Source organism: Passer montanus, unplaced genomic scaffold (assembly GCF_014805655.1).
Source record: "Passer montanus isolate IOZ18808 unplaced genomic scaffold, ASM1480565v1 scaffold63, whole genome shotgun sequence".
NCBI lineage: Eukaryota > Metazoa > Chordata > Aves > Passeriformes > Passeridae > Passer > Passer montanus.
Genome location: NW_024371371.1, coordinates 3,452,198 through 3,467,397, shown reverse-complemented (window position 1 = coordinate 3,467,397; position 15,200 = coordinate 3,452,198). Strand labels below are relative to the sequence as shown.

At 41.6% G+C, this 15,200-nt stretch overlaps 1 protein-coding gene across 3 annotated transcripts in view; it reads left to right on the top strand.

Annotated features, from left to right (window-relative positions):
• Positions 1-13,993, top strand: part of LOC120511240 (vesicle-associated membrane protein 2-like) — a 54,306-nt gene extending 40,313 nt beyond the window's left edge. For all 3 annotated transcript variants that reach the window (XM_039728019.1, XM_039728018.1, XM_039728017.1), the window contains 3 exons: positions 737-895; positions 2,908-2,959; positions 5,031-13,993. In XM_039728019.1, coding sequence (XP_039583953.1) covers positions 737-895; positions 2,908-2,959; positions 5,031-5,047 — 228 coding nt within the window. In that variant the 3' untranslated portion in view covers positions 5,048-13,993. The remainder of the gene's footprint in view (positions 1-736; positions 896-2,907; positions 2,960-5,030) is intronic.
• Positions 13,994-15,200: the final 1,207 nt, after the last annotated feature.

Here is a 15,200-nt window from a genome sequence, read left to right as displayed (position 1 = left end):
CAGCACACTGTAGCTCTCTGAGGGCGTTTCCACAGCTGGGGTTTTGAGGCAGTGCCCAGGGAATGCCACACACACCACATGGCAAAAGGCTGGGTATCACTGTCACTGCTTTTAATGAAGGGATGGGACTGTTCTGGGGCTGAGAATGATTTATTGCTCAGATAAACATCAGTCTTAGAGGCTGTCAGATTTTAGAGGAGCAAGTATCAACCATAACTCAAAGTAGTCACAAGTTCTTCATTACAAAGCAATATAGAACTTTCTGATCCAATAGACAGTTGCCATAAAGTTTATTTTGCTTTTCTAACCTATCACCTTTACTTAATTTTGCTGCACTGTGGTTACTTTTACCCATGGGGGTCTGTCTCACATGCACACAAATTCTTCTATTATAACCTCTAAACTCTTAGCTACTCTATACAACCACACCCCTACACTGCAAATCCTTCACTGTCTTATCAAATGCAGTTTCTCATTTACTTAAGGCATGTTCTTACTTACAACTGTAAAAACATAAATTTATGATTTTTCTGCTTAATGTCTGAGTACTTTATTTTTACATCAATCCAAGCTTCTTCCAAGGCTGCAGATCAAACCCTCCTGCGTCTGTGGAAGTTTCTGTTTTTCCAATTCCCACAGCTGGTTTTAGGACGAGGTGTGACACTCCAGGGTGTGACCAGATGGGCCCCTCAGCTTTGCTGTGGGAGGGGTCTCAGGTGTGTCTGTGCCTCCGCAGGTGGTGGACATCATGAGGATGAACGTGGACAAGGTGCTGGAAAGGGACCAGAAGCTGTCGGAGCTTGACAACCGGGCAGATGCCTTGCAAGCAGGTGCCTCACAGTTTGAGACCAGTGCAGCCAAGCTGAAGAGGAAATACTGGTGGAAAAATTGCAAGGTAAGGAATATAAATCCCTGTTCGGAATCACTTCGTGGCAGGAATTGCTTTCACTTGCATTTAGTGGGACTTTGCCTGCAGGATGGCACCTCTGAGTCATCTCTTCCCATCAAGGTGAGAAAGAGGTGCCTTGACCTCGAGGCTCCAGAAGTCAAGCAACTTTGATCTTTACCATAACCCATAATTTCTGCAGTACATAAAATGTAGATACAATTTCTGATGCTTCCCCAGTGCCTTCAAATAGGGATGGGAAAGCATTCCATGTCAATTCGTGTCAGTTCTCTGTAGGAACTACAAAACCTGATCAGGTGCAGTGAATTCTAGCAGTGGGGGAAAAGAAGCTTTTTCCTTGTGGGAATGATTGATTTGATTTTTCTTCAGGATGGTAAACCATAAAAAATACCCAAAACTGGGCTCTGCAAACTGCTGTGAGAAGGGAGAAAATGACAGTCTCTTATGAAGAGGGGCTGGTTATGATAGAGCAGGACTTTGATCAACCAGCTGCGTTCTCTGCTGTCTCCAAAGTCTAATCCTTTCCCAAGAGCAGAGGGAACCTCACTCTACTTTGCTTGTTCAGACCTTCTCCAGCATTTGTGGATTTTGGATCCAGAAACTTCATCTCCTCTTACTCTTCTAAGGCTCATATCTTTGCTTCTTCCTGCTCATGCAAAACCACCATGTGCCAAAAGTTCAGCTTCATTTCCATTTCTCAACACCAAAATTCCTGCTGAGCACTAATGTCCACCCAAATAAAACCAGCTGCTCCCAAGGGGGAATCCCACATGTATCCCTCACTGTTCTCTGCTTTGTCTCTTCAATCCACAGTGCTGTGAAATGTAAAGGAAGACAAAATATTCTGGGTAAACTACATGTAAAAAGACTCCAGAAATAAAAGGATCTATATTAGAAATTCAGCTGAGCAGATCTTCTGGGCCTCTTTTAGCTGTTGCCCAACTGATATAGCCCAGAAGTGCAGGAAGCAGGGCTTTTGGGAGCTACAAGCATAGATTTTCAGCTAGGTTCACCCATGTGACTGCAGTCACCACAGTGACCTGCACTACCCTAGACCTTCAAACCTGCCCTCATTCTCCTTTCCTCATCATCCCTTCCTGCTTTCTCCTGACAAACAATCCCCCTGTGTTTCCTCTGGCTCCCAACTCTGCAAAGAGAGGGAAGAAATTAAAAAATAATCTCCTGCAAGCCAATAGCTGGCTCTGTCCTCGTGTTCGGAGGAATGAAGGCCTTGATTTGACATGCCCATGTTGTTGTTCATTCTTTCTGCTCACTGGGGTAATAATGGCAACTGGACTGCAGCCTCCCTGGAGGGCTCATCGGCTTCCAGGGAGTCTCAGGGGGCTCTGAGGCAGCTCCCTGCTGCTGTGGGCTGTGCCCAGCTGCCTCTGCCTGGGGGAGCAGCCTCCTGCTTTGCACTGAGCTGTTTCCAGGAGAACCTGCTGGCTATTGTCCTGGCGACTGTCCTGGCAACTGTCCTGGTGACTGTCCTGGTGACTGTCCTGGCTATTGTCCTGGCGACTGTCCTGGTGACTGTCCTGGCTATTGTCCTGGTGACTGTCCTGGCTATCTTCAGCTTCTTATCTCACCAGCAGCAGCACAAACAGCTGATGGGCTTGGGCAGCTCCAGCTGCCTCCTCACCGGCTTCAGAAGGTGGGGAGAAGGGATGAGGTGACTCTGGTGTAACGTGGTACCTGGCCACGTGTGAACCCAGCCACGGGAGCTGTTTTACTTTGGAAATTGAGTTTTTCTTTGCCGCTGGGAATGGTTGAGGTTGGTCACTGTATCTTTAGCTGACCAGCTTTAACAAGAGGTTCTGTCCATTGTTGATTTGAAAACCAGCAATAAATCTGGGCCTTAGCAAGTCTGTTGCAGTAAGTCTTTACAAGAGTTAAAAGTGTCAGGAATGAGTCACTAAGCAAAAGCAAAAAAATTGAGGGGTTAATGTCTCTCACATGAAAACCTGACTTTTTCTTTCTTACATCTTCTCTTTTTACAGATGATGATCATCCTCGGTGTAGTATGTGCAATCATTCTCATTATAATTATAAGTGAGTAATTCATTTTCCCTTTTATTTATGATCTCAATAGCTTGTGACTTAAGAATGGCTGATACATTAAAAAACAAAGCAACAAAAAATGGATATAAAATATTTAAACTGATTAATTTGTGAAATTTCCCTTCTAGTGATATGCTTTCATAGTGAGAATTACTGCAAACTCCCTGGACACATATTGGCAGAATTTGTTGACATTTAATGTTTTTAACATTAGCATGTTACATAACTTTCCCTAGGATTAAAAGCTCTCCCTTTTTATGTTTTAAATAAATTTTTATGCAGTCTCAGAGATCTTCCTTTCAGTATGATGACTGCCACAGTCCCGGTGTTTTCTACTAAGAACAGTAATTCCTGAAATACCTCATGCCTATAAAAAGAGGGTGAAGGCACACAGGCAAACAGGCATCTAATGAATTTTTTAAAAGCGTGTAGGTGCTTGGTTTCTACCATATCAGCTAGAATTTGAGATGTCAGTGTTTCTGAAGATCCTTTTGCACCTCAAATGCCCAAATGTTGTTAAAAGATGGCTCAAAGTCTCACTGACTTCCTCTCTCAAAAGATCATCTCGTTCCACGCAGTTGTTGTGGGAAGTTAGCTATGAATGAATAATAGCAGTCGTGCTGGTTGGGACTCGGGGACCTTGTAATGACAGGAACTGAACATTTCATTTATGTAACCCTGTGTTAGCAACAGCTGTTAGGTGACATAACTGTAATATGGCATTAACTCCTGAAAGGGAGATTTCTTCAGATACACAATGCAGGTAGTAACCCAGAAGAGATTCACCAGAAGGCCAGACTGTGGATGTGAGCTAATTCCCAGCTCTCAAGTTACATGCCTGATACTCAGCATGTTTCCATTTTCTTCTGTTGCTCCTGTAAAGAAAGCTTGCAGGATCACCTGTAAACATGACTAAAAGGAATGAGATACATGTGACAGTTTATTAGCCTTATGAATGCTGGCACCAGAGTGACCCAGAATAATTCCAGGGTTTCGTAACACTGATACAGCAAGAATGGGAAATGGTTAGATATTAATTTAACTATATTAACTGAGTACTCAAGAGAAAGACCAGCCCTTGTGCAGCAACCAGACAAAAGAAGATGTGCAGCCACTGAACTAATTGCTGGGTGTTCCTCATTAAGCATTATGTGAGTTTTAAGAAAGTAAAAAGTGGTCAAGATAGCTCATATCTCCTCCATGAAAGTTTAGGCTGAAACATATATAAGTAAGAATATTGTTTCACTCCTGGTTTAAAATGCTGAATGTCTGTTGTGCTAAATTAAAAAAAAAAGAATAAAAAAGCCAGTGCATGTTTGACGTGGTTTGAGTTTAGGGTATTTAATCACAAACATGAGTGTCACATTTTTCAACCCAGGCCGTGGCTCACCACACTGAGATGCACTACCAGGCAAGTGAGATTTGAGTGTACCTGTTGTTCAAATTATTTTCCCAGTCTATTTGATTCCTCTGTGATAAGTGCCTAAAGGTTGCAGCTTCAGGAAAGACCTTGTGTATTTAATTCAATGCTGTTTATTTACAGTAGCTCTCAAGTATATGTTTAAATCCCATAGACATCAAGCATCCAAGTGCTGTTAGACAAGGCCTGCATGGCTTTTCCAGTCTGATTTGAGTGGGAACAAGGCCATGCCCTCCACGGGGGCGGCTGTGGGTGCAGACATCCCTCACAGCAGCCAGCTGCCATGGGTGCTGCACAGCAGGAGGATGCAGTACAGCACACGGCTTTGCTGGGGCTGGGGACAGCAGCTAACATCACTGTCAGTCCCTGCCCTCTCTGCCTTCTGAGCCACAGTCTCCCCTGCTTTCTACTCCAGTTTCCCCTCCAGATTCCCTTGGACACAGGAGGAGCATGCCCGTGTCTGCCAGGAAGGAATACTGTGTGCCAGACACGTCACGCTCCTTCAGCTAGGATGGGCTAAGGGTGTTTGCAGTCCTCTGACACCACACACTGCTGTGAGATAAAGCACAACAGAAACTCTGTAATAATTCCTGGGTTTGTCTTTTTTTTTAAATCTTTCTTTCCTTCTGCTTCATTTCCCAGTTTATTTCTCCACTTGAAAAAGCAGAGAAGGAAGACTTGGCACACCTTTGTTCATATCAACCGACGATATCAGTGTTCCTTTGTTGAACTCCGCTTTTTAATTCCCGGTGTCTTGGGATTTTTGCTTGTAATAACCCATAAGCATTCAGTGTGGTGTATTTTGGAATTCTGTTGTTTCCACAAGAAACTGTACCAGCTAAATACTGCCAAGTAGTTCCATACACTGTCTAATCACTGTGTCTTAAGATGTGTACGCACTGACCTTCAGAAACTGTAGTATATGAAAAGCATCCTAAAACATCTCAGAACCAGAGAATGCAGCTGTGGGGAAACTCCTGTTTAAAGGGACACTGCCAGGTGGATTGGACCCAAATCTAAGGTTGCAGCAAACATTAGGACCAAAATTCTCAATGTGAGCTCCTAAAGTTGGATGGCAAAATCCATTGTCAGATGTATCTGTTACTCCCATTGAAGAGAGTGATACCTCTAAGTATTCATGTAAGATATCATATTTCAGTTTAGCCAACCAAACACAGATTTCTTTGAGGTTAGATGTAGAATCCAAGTCTAAAAACATTGTTCACAGAAAATTAAGACTGATTTATCATCTTTTATGGATTTAATCTTTTTCCTTATGGAAAAACCTCTTGGTGTTCTGAACAACCAAGATGGCCTCAATATGAAAGCCAGAAAGGAAAAAAAAACCTGTGTGACAGCCAAAAAGCATTAACTAGTACAGTCCTGAAAAAGCCAAGTGAAAAGCAGAAGTGGTGATGCAAGCATCACCAATGACTCAGGTACAGTCTGTCGCTGAAAACTCAAGGCACCTTTAGTGAGGTTTCATGGGACACCTCTTGGATGCCAATCCCCAATAATTAGGCCATGACCTGAAGCCTCTCATCAGTTTTGGTGGTGCCTGTGGCTGCCCAGCTCTGTGGAGGAAGCTGCCTCTGCAGCAGTTTGCAGAAATGGTCCCCACTGCCAGGATGGTTCAAAAATCAGGAAGAAGGAAGGGGGGAACAGTGGGGAGAGGCTGAGGAAGGGAAGGGTGCCTAGCAAAGCTTTCCTGGAGAAGAGGAAAGAACAGAAACACTGTTCAAAGTAGTGGTGTTAATAGGCTTTAAAAAGATATATTTTAATTTGTGCATGTGGATAGTTCATAGACTATAGTGTCATCATTGTAAAGTGCTCAGCTGAGATACCTATTATACTCAATTAATTTAAACTAACATTTGATGTAATTAAAAGAAATTATATATTGTGGCTTGAGAGAAAGTTCTTTATGCTTTTGTGAATTTCTTGTTTTTCTTTTTAAAACAGTGAATAGTTTAATCATCTTTAACCAAATTAAAAATTAATTAATCAAATTTTGAGCCAGGAAATTCAGAAAAGGATCTTTTCAGAATAACTCCTTCAGAATTTCTAAAAAGAATTCATAGAATTAAAAAAAAAAAAGAATTTGATGTGTTGGGGTTTTTTGTCTGCAATTTAATTAGGGAATTGAAACAGTGATAATAGTAATGTAAATATTCCCACTGTGGAGTATTTCTCTTGCACAGTTTTAGAGAAAAAAAATTGAGAGCCTGACCAGTTTGTTGCTGTGAATCTATATATAAATTGTGCTGAAGTAGCATTTTGCAGAGAGAATAAGTAATGATCAATTAAAAGGTTCCAGTTGCATTTTTTCCCTAAATATTTATCACTTTATAGTTACCTGTACTACTTCATATCATTAAGTCATAAGTGGCCCCAGCCTTTATGAAGCTGAATATTCAAAGTTACTGATGTGATCCTGGACTCCCTGGTGTGCCCTGATCACTTCAGTCCTTCACTGGGTGAGAACACAAACAATTCAGAAATCCTGGGCTGGACAAAAACAAGCAGGGATGAATGGCCTGACTCTGTGAGGTGACACAACTGTGTATAAATGAGCTTTCACTGGGAGAGAAATGAGCCATCCAACTTCAGGAGCCTTTTTAAACTGCTAAGGTAACTGGAATTATCTGCTGAGAGTGGGACCTGCCACCCACACCCGTGTTGGGCGTGGTGTCCTCTCAGGGCTTCTCTGCTGAACAGACTCATGAGATGAAGACAGCTTTTGCTGGAGGTGGTGCAATCAGGAAGGTGAAATGCTGATACTGAGCCTTAATACAGATGTTCCTTCTCCTCTGGGAGGCTGAACTGATACTCAGCTGATAGGAGTGCAAATGCACATTAACGAGTTTGAATCCTCTAGCTACAAACACATAAAGCTCCAACATGAAACTGCAGTGGAAGTGCTACAAGGATGCAAAGCTCACATCCTCCCAGCTAATGTAGTTCAAGCAAGTTAATAATAAAAATCAAATCTCACCTTTAGCTGAGTGGAGAACAGAAACTGCTCTTTGTGGAATGTGGATCCATTCTCTCTCAAAATTGTAACTAATGGGGATGACTGCTAAATATAAGTGAGAATTTGTGAGGAAAAGTTAAGAAATCTGCCTTCTAGTGGGTTGTAGAATGTTTCCTCCTGACTATTTCCTCCTGTGTGGTGATGAAGTATGGTAAATTAATGTGTTTAACTTTTCAAAGTTATTGGCCCACAGTGTGCTCATGAATGCTCAATGTTTGCTACTGCTTGTGCTGTGGTGGTTGGTTGTAATTGGTGAGATAAACCATGTAATCGTTCTAATTCTGCCCAGAGAGCATGAACAAATGTGTCTTGCCCTGATGCACAGAGCTCAGCTGCTCTTGCAGAGGGTTATACCTTCAGCCAGGAGAACATGATAATGCAGGACTGTTCAGGGTCATAGATTGTGCAACGGCATCTCTCACATCCGTGCAGGCTGGTGCAGAGCACAATCTATATAAGCACAGTTGGAGCCAGCATTGATTGCCTTCCACTCTACGTTTGAAAGGTCTGTGCAGTTACACCTGCCTGCCTGTGGATTTTCCATGAAATGGTTAAATCATTCTTGTTCAGTCACCCCCAATTAGAATTTCAGCTCCTGCTCTGTGCCACTGATAGTGCCTGGGCTCTTCCTCTGGGCTGGTAAAACGTCACAAAAGGGCTTCCTTTAGTGACACCTGTCAAACCCTCAGGGGACTGCAGGGCCATGGCTGACTGCCACCTTGGGGACCAAACTGAGGCCTCTTCTGGCTGGAAGCAATGCCTTTGATAGCTTTATCCAGAATTAGACATTGTTTGAGACCTGCATATTCCATCCTTACCAGAAGCTCCTCCTTTCTGGAGGCTGTAGAGCAGGAGATGCCCTTCCCACACAGCACGGCTGAAAGGAAGGGGTTAACAGCTGCTCAGTGCCTGTACCATGGCTGCTGCTTGTCTTCTCAGTGATCTTGTCAATGATCCTCCATCAGCTTCTGAGCTTGAACAAGGGTTGCTTGCACCCACTATCAACAGGCTGCCGAGGTCCTGCTTGGGCGTTACACTTTCAAATTTAGCTCACATTGCAGTGACACGGATGTGGCTTTAAACCCAAAAACACAGATGTGGCTTTAAACCCAAAACCGGTGTTGCACAGAACTTGGCAAGAAAACTTAGTGTGGAAGCCCTAACGAGGTACTTGACCTGATTTTCACTTGACAGCATTACATAACAGCACAGTCAATCCAACAGAGTCCAACCTAATCCAATACTATTAGAAGGAGGATGGGAGAATCTGATAAAGATTCTGAACGTAACCTAGGGTCTGTAAGACAAGGAGTGATTTAGAAATGTAATCAGTTGGACTACTAAAGCTGGCATTTTCATTCAGTTGGAACCTGCAGGATGTTACCCCCAGGAACTATTCAGGCAAGTAAAATGTTTGGCTTTTTTTCTTTTTATATAGTGATCTGCTGTAAGTGACTTAAACAGTGATGGAAGATCAGGACATTATTGATTGTGCAAGGAATTAATTAGAACAGCCTCAGTCTGCTATGCTTTTGTCTGGGTAGCAAGACCTTTTAAAATTCCATGGTTTCTGTCACTGCTCTTGTGACAAGGCTTCACCTAGCTTTGATTTTATGAGCTGCTGCACTACTTCTTGTCTGAGTACAATGGATTTTAGCTTTTAGGACCAAGTTCTTGACTTTACATCGATATTTCAGCATACCTGCAAAATGATGTCTGTTTCCCAGAAGGGCATTGACCATGGGAAACTCAAACTTGAGGAACTTTCAGAAGCTCGATCTCAACTCTTTCATGCTTTCATAGAGTGAATTTTCTCTGTTCTGTGGGAGATTATCCACACAGAGGGAATATGCATGATCTGGGTTTTTTTTTTTTAAGACAGCACCTTGATTGCGTGTTGGTGGGAGACCTTCACAAATAACCTCGGGAGCACTTGGGTATGATCCAGGATTTATCTCTCAGCCCTGCTCCTCCTGCCCTTTAAACAAGGAAGGGGCTAAACCAGCAGCCATATAAGGCACTGGGCTCCCTCCCAATGTACACAGTGAGTATTAGAGAAAGGTCTCAAAGTCTCTTTGATCTGGATTTGCATCCTGACCTGAACTTTAGACCTGTAACAGATCATAACCTTTGGGCCCTCTATCTCGTCAGAAGACTGAGATGCTCTTCCAGCCAGTTCTTCCTCACCTGATTTAGGTCCCTGTTTCTGGACAGGATATATTTGAGCCAGAGAAAGCACAAGCATGCTCAAATTAGCTTCTTTAAAAGAAAAATCAAAAGGCTGAAGAAGGTAGTTTGAAAAAAAATGAATTGTAGCTAGAGAAATTATTGGCTGAAGATTTCTCAAATGGTAACACTATTGTCAGGAGGGATACTAGATTGGGATGTATGAAACAACCAAACCAGAACCTCACACCAGGTGTTCTTTCTCCATCTGGTCTACTTCAGAAATACTTCAGGAAAGGATTTTGTTTTCTTCTCCAGTTAATTTCCCTTCCTCAGCTGATTAATGTGTGTCTCAGTTGATGTGCTCAGTAGTTTTTCTTCTCCATTGAGAACCCTAAGACACTCTGCCTTTAAACACATGCATAAAAAGAGATCTGAGCCACCCAAGGAGTTTACCTTCCTTCCTGGTGCACTGACATTTAAAAGCTACATCTTAGAATAAAGCAGGAAAACTGTGGCAGTCTGGTTACATGCAGTTTTGGTGGAGTAAACACTTGATTATTCAACAATGAGTCACTCCTGCAGTAACCTCATTCTGTCATGAGTGTATCACATCTGCTAACTCTCCAAAGCAAAAAACCAGAACCTGCACCTCTTCAAAACATGAATACAGCCTCGTGGTTTGCACGTAACACTCTATTCAACCAAAAAAGCCATGTGCTATACTTTTAAAAGGGCAAAGTACTTGTTCTCAAAGAGAAAATATCATAGAGAACAACAAAGACAATTATGAAAAAAAAAACTTCTCCATTCTTTAGCTCTTCTCACAGTGTCTGGCTTAACCATTATTCTTCAAGTCCCTTTCTGTTCTCTTAGAAAGCTGTTGTGGTTTTGGAGTGTAGTGTATTTGGAGCACAGAATTTTGGGGCTGTTCTGCCCTCTGGGCTGGCTCCCTGCCTGCTGCCACACTGTCACTGCTGCCCTCAGCCAGAGCTCAGGTGGCTTTGGCTGAAGCAGAACCTCCTCCCACAACACTCAGCTCCCCTCAAACCTCCCCTCTCTGGTCAGCCACACCTGGGGCAGAACAAGGCTCCTGGGTCTCCATTTGCTTCAAAATTATGGGATACAAAAAGAGGCTAAATAATAGCATTTTTGCTATGCTACCTTAAATTGCAGCACTGGAAGTTTAATTAAATTTATTTAACAATTCTTGTAACAGTAATTTCATTCATTTAGTTGGAAAGAAAGGAAACAGTAAATAAGGATATTGTGATAGTCACAATATCATAAATTGGCAAATGGTGCAAGTGAAATATCGCTAACATTCAGTAAAATCCCTTCTTTAAGTGGCTCTACCTAAGAGAACCCTTTTTATATTAAAATTAAGCAGTGCTTGTCTATTAAATTCAAATACTTAAAATGAACTGTGACAGATGGCAGTGGTTTTCCTGGACAATGCAGGAGATGGATGCAGGAAGGATGGTGCAGCACTTTTTGGGGTGTTCTAGCCCCAGACTTGGGGCTGCTGGCAGCTGCAGCAGTGCTCAAGGACTTCAGTCAAATTAGGATTTCAGAGTGCCTGGGGCAGCAAAGATCCAGCCTGAATGCCCACTTTGTCCTAGAGCAGTTTGGGCTCAGTAATGGAATCTTTTTGACACAGCATGATTATTTTGGTTACTCTCAATCCACTCCACTTCCTGTGCTTGTCCACCTGTAAATGGCCTAAGGTGAGGGTAAAAAATCCCTTTGTTGAGTCCATTACCTTCCTGTCATATATATGTGAACACTTGGTGGTGGTCTGAGCTTTTTGTGAGGAAAAGTTTGAAAGAATTAAATCAGTTTCTACCCCTGATACATTACAGGTTTGTTTAAAGTAAAACTAAATAATGGCAGCTGCAGTTATTTTCTTTATAAAAACAAGGATAGAGATAGTGCATATAATGGACCTACAAATTCATACATGCACAATGCATAATTTTTTTTAGAAGTTTAGCTATTAATATTTATAGTATTGATCTGAAAGTTTGCTAACATTTCTTTATTAATGAAAGTAGTCTGGAACCAAAAATTCAGTGATTGGAGTGACTACCATGCCACTAGCAAGCTACTAAATAATGCAAGCTCAGGCTTTCATGAAACCCAAAGGGAAAAAATTATTCTGAATAAAAGTAGAAATGTATGGTAAAGACTATGGGTATAAAGTTTAACCATTACTTATTTACATATTATTTAAGCAATTAGCAGCTATAAAAATAGTCAAATAATTAGTTTCCAAAACTTAACTATAGATGAAAGAATATTTTTTTTCTCATTGGAAAAGCTAACTTCAGTCTATGTTCCATCTACTTTTTCCCCAGACAATAAAATGCTAATATTGCTATGACACACTCGCAGGTCTGCACAATAAAATGTTACAGATAGCCCACTACTTGTCATGAAAAACATAATTATTTTTGTAAATGAAACATCCTCTCTGCCCCAACCACAAACGTGGTAAAATATCACTCACATGAGGTTTATCAGCATCACTGAAAAATTAGAAATTAGCACCTCCTACTCAAGAGCAGGACTTAAAAAACATGCTTTGTCTGTTGCAAAAATACATTCTGAGGGGGATGCACCAAGTGTGTAGAGGTTAAAGTTTTATTTGACAAGTCCTATTCTTTTTTCCTTCCCCTTTCCAAAGGAAGTGCTTATATATGTAGACCAGGCATTTGCCATTTGGGTGAGATGTTCTCCTTCCAAGCAGGAAAGAGATGAAACAGCCACTGTCTACTGTGAGCAACCTTTAGTTTGCTTTGCAGCATAAAAAAGTCCTCTAAGTGGCAATATATGAACTCTTATTATAAACTTGTTATGCTCATTGCAGGAAATGAGTTCATAGCCAGCTAATTAGTATTTTCCTTAATGACTTATGCTTGAGTGTTAACAGAGAAGAGCAGCCTCTGGAGGTGTTTGTGTCATCAGTTCAGCACTGCAGTCTCACCAGCCTGGAGTGAGCAGCAGGGCATGGCCAGGCCTGGAAGTGACTTCAACATGTGCCTAAGCAGACAGGGAATTTCTGCTTTCTGTTTAACACAAAAAAACCCCTCATTTGTCCTTGCTAAATCCAGGCCTGGTGTGGAATCTGTGCTGTGTTCCAATTCAGAAGAGGAAAAGCCTTTCCTTTGAATGATAAAGAATTAGGGAGAAAAGCCTGCTGGGGTTGCCTGTCCGATGTCCTGCTCGAGGCAGGGCTGCCTTTGAGGCTGGGACAGGTTGCACGGGTTTTGTCTTGATGAGACAAAAAATCTGAAAATCTTCAAGGCCCATGGCTCCACAACCAGTTCTGTCATTGGGTATGTTCAATGCCCTACTGAGGCTGATAAAAGTGCAGGAAACACCTTTGTGAGTGCACGTGGTTTATGATTTTGCCTTTTTGTTCTGTTCTGCACTGATCTGATTGGAATCAAATTCAGATCTAGTGGAATTAAGTGCAAACTCCCTTTTTTCAAAGACTTTCCACTGACATCAAGAAATTTTCTTTCTTTCTTGTTGCCATTGGACTGAGGCAGATGTGATCGTGCTGAGGACATCAGAGCATTCTCTCCCCTGTGTGTGTGTGTGTGTGTGTGTGTGTGTGAAGCTTCTCTGGCTCTGAAACTGGAATAGGCACAGAATCAGGGTCAGGACATCTGCTGAAGTCTTGTTCTGTATTGTCTGAGGTCAGTGGCAAAATCTTGAGTGGCTGCTAAGTTACTAGACTGGCACCAATGAAAGAAGAGGATTTACTGAGGTTACTCTTTCTCCTCAAAAGTATCCTTGGCAATGCCACATCTGTTTCAAATGCTGATGGAATGGCAGTGCAAAATAAAAACCTTTCTTCTACCTCTTTCCTTGTGATTTTTCAAGCTTTACTTCCTGTAATGGGAACAATCAGAAATAAGTTTTCAGTTGTCCTTTTAAAAGCCCAAACTCCAGACCAAATTTCTAGTTGCATTCTTTTAAAGGCCACACAGTGGTGTTAAGCTCTGTAGTAACACACTCAGAAAGGGCCTGAAAGTCTGTGCTGAGAACAGCATCTCTCACCTCATAGACTCAGCTGTACCGAGCAAGGAGCTGTGATTCGTGCCTCTACAGAAAACAACCCATTTGCACCTTATTGGAACGATCTGGAGAGGAAAAAATAATGTTGTGGAGACCAGGACATTTTCTTAAAGTGCTTTACCTGGAGGTCAGTGGAATTTCATTTATAAATGATAAAATGCATGTATTTTGATGCTGAAATTGTGATGACTTACAAAGTTTGATATTACTGTACTTTTTCTGTGAACAGTGATTTTTTTGAGGTGGTGAACATATTTTCCAAGAGTATCGTAGACATTTGTAACATGTATGTTTGTGCCAATAAATCTTGTTTTAAGAAGTTTGAGTTTGTATCATTCTGTTCCCAATACACACAGCTTAAGGACAGTTCAGCAGCTTCAGCTTTCATTCCCTCTCTGTGTTAAGTACTAGAGACTTCTAGAAATGAAGATTTTCCAATTCACACTGTGTTTTTACATGTTCACTGTAACAGAAAAGAAAAAAAGCACTTCTGTTGTATAGACAGTAATGAACCCTGTACAAAAATATACAAACATTAACAAATGGTGAATAGGAGCAGATGAGAAAATGAGTGCATTTGACCATATTCTTAATTTTCTTAATGGTAACATGGGTTTTCATTTTAACAGGTCATGGTGAACTCAGGGAGTTCAATGCTATGAAATACTGATAGCTCACTAGTTTGGTGTACATTGGACAGCTTTTAGATGAAAAAGGAAGGATTTCCAGCGAGGGGAATACAGACTCTTGCAGGGTCCTCTTGTGCCTTAACTTGAAGCAGCTGGTGCTGGCCACTTGTGTGATGGATTAATGGGGCATGGTAACTGTTGCCATGGTTATTTCTAATGAGCAATTAAGCCCTTTGAAGGGACAAGGGTTGGAAGCTGCTTTTCTCTCCTTCCTAGCGCCTACACCTAAATTTTAAATTGCATAAGCTTCACAGTAACTCCCAGGTAGCTCCACACCTTCAATGCGTTGGGGGCATTGTTCAAGAACTTCTCCAATTTTGTTGCAAATGATCTCAGAACACATAAAAGGCACATTATTGTCTCTCCCCATCCCAATCCCAGGTAATGTCAAGATGCCTTTTTAAATGAAGGTTCTTTATTAGCAAAACTATAGATTTGTCCTTGGTAACTCAGTGCACCTGGCAATCAATTGGGGACACTTTGGAGTCTAAAAGGAGACAAAGCAATCACTGATTTCATACATTGCACATTCTGGTCTATGTGAAATAGCAAATAAGGATGAAGAGAGAAAGTGAATTGTGTTGACTGGTGCATGTGAACACGATATTAAAGGACACAGGAAACTGATCAAAGCCAAAGTGAGGCTTATTAAGGGAGTACAATGGGCTGATGCTCCACTAGCACTCTTACAGCAAGGTTGCATAATTAGCTCAGCTTTATTGAAAAAAAATCCCAATTTCCTACTTTTGATCTTACATAGAATTCTAGCAGATGATAAAACCAAGTGAAAATGAAGTTATGTTTAAAATGATGGAGATATTTAGGTGGATATGGAAG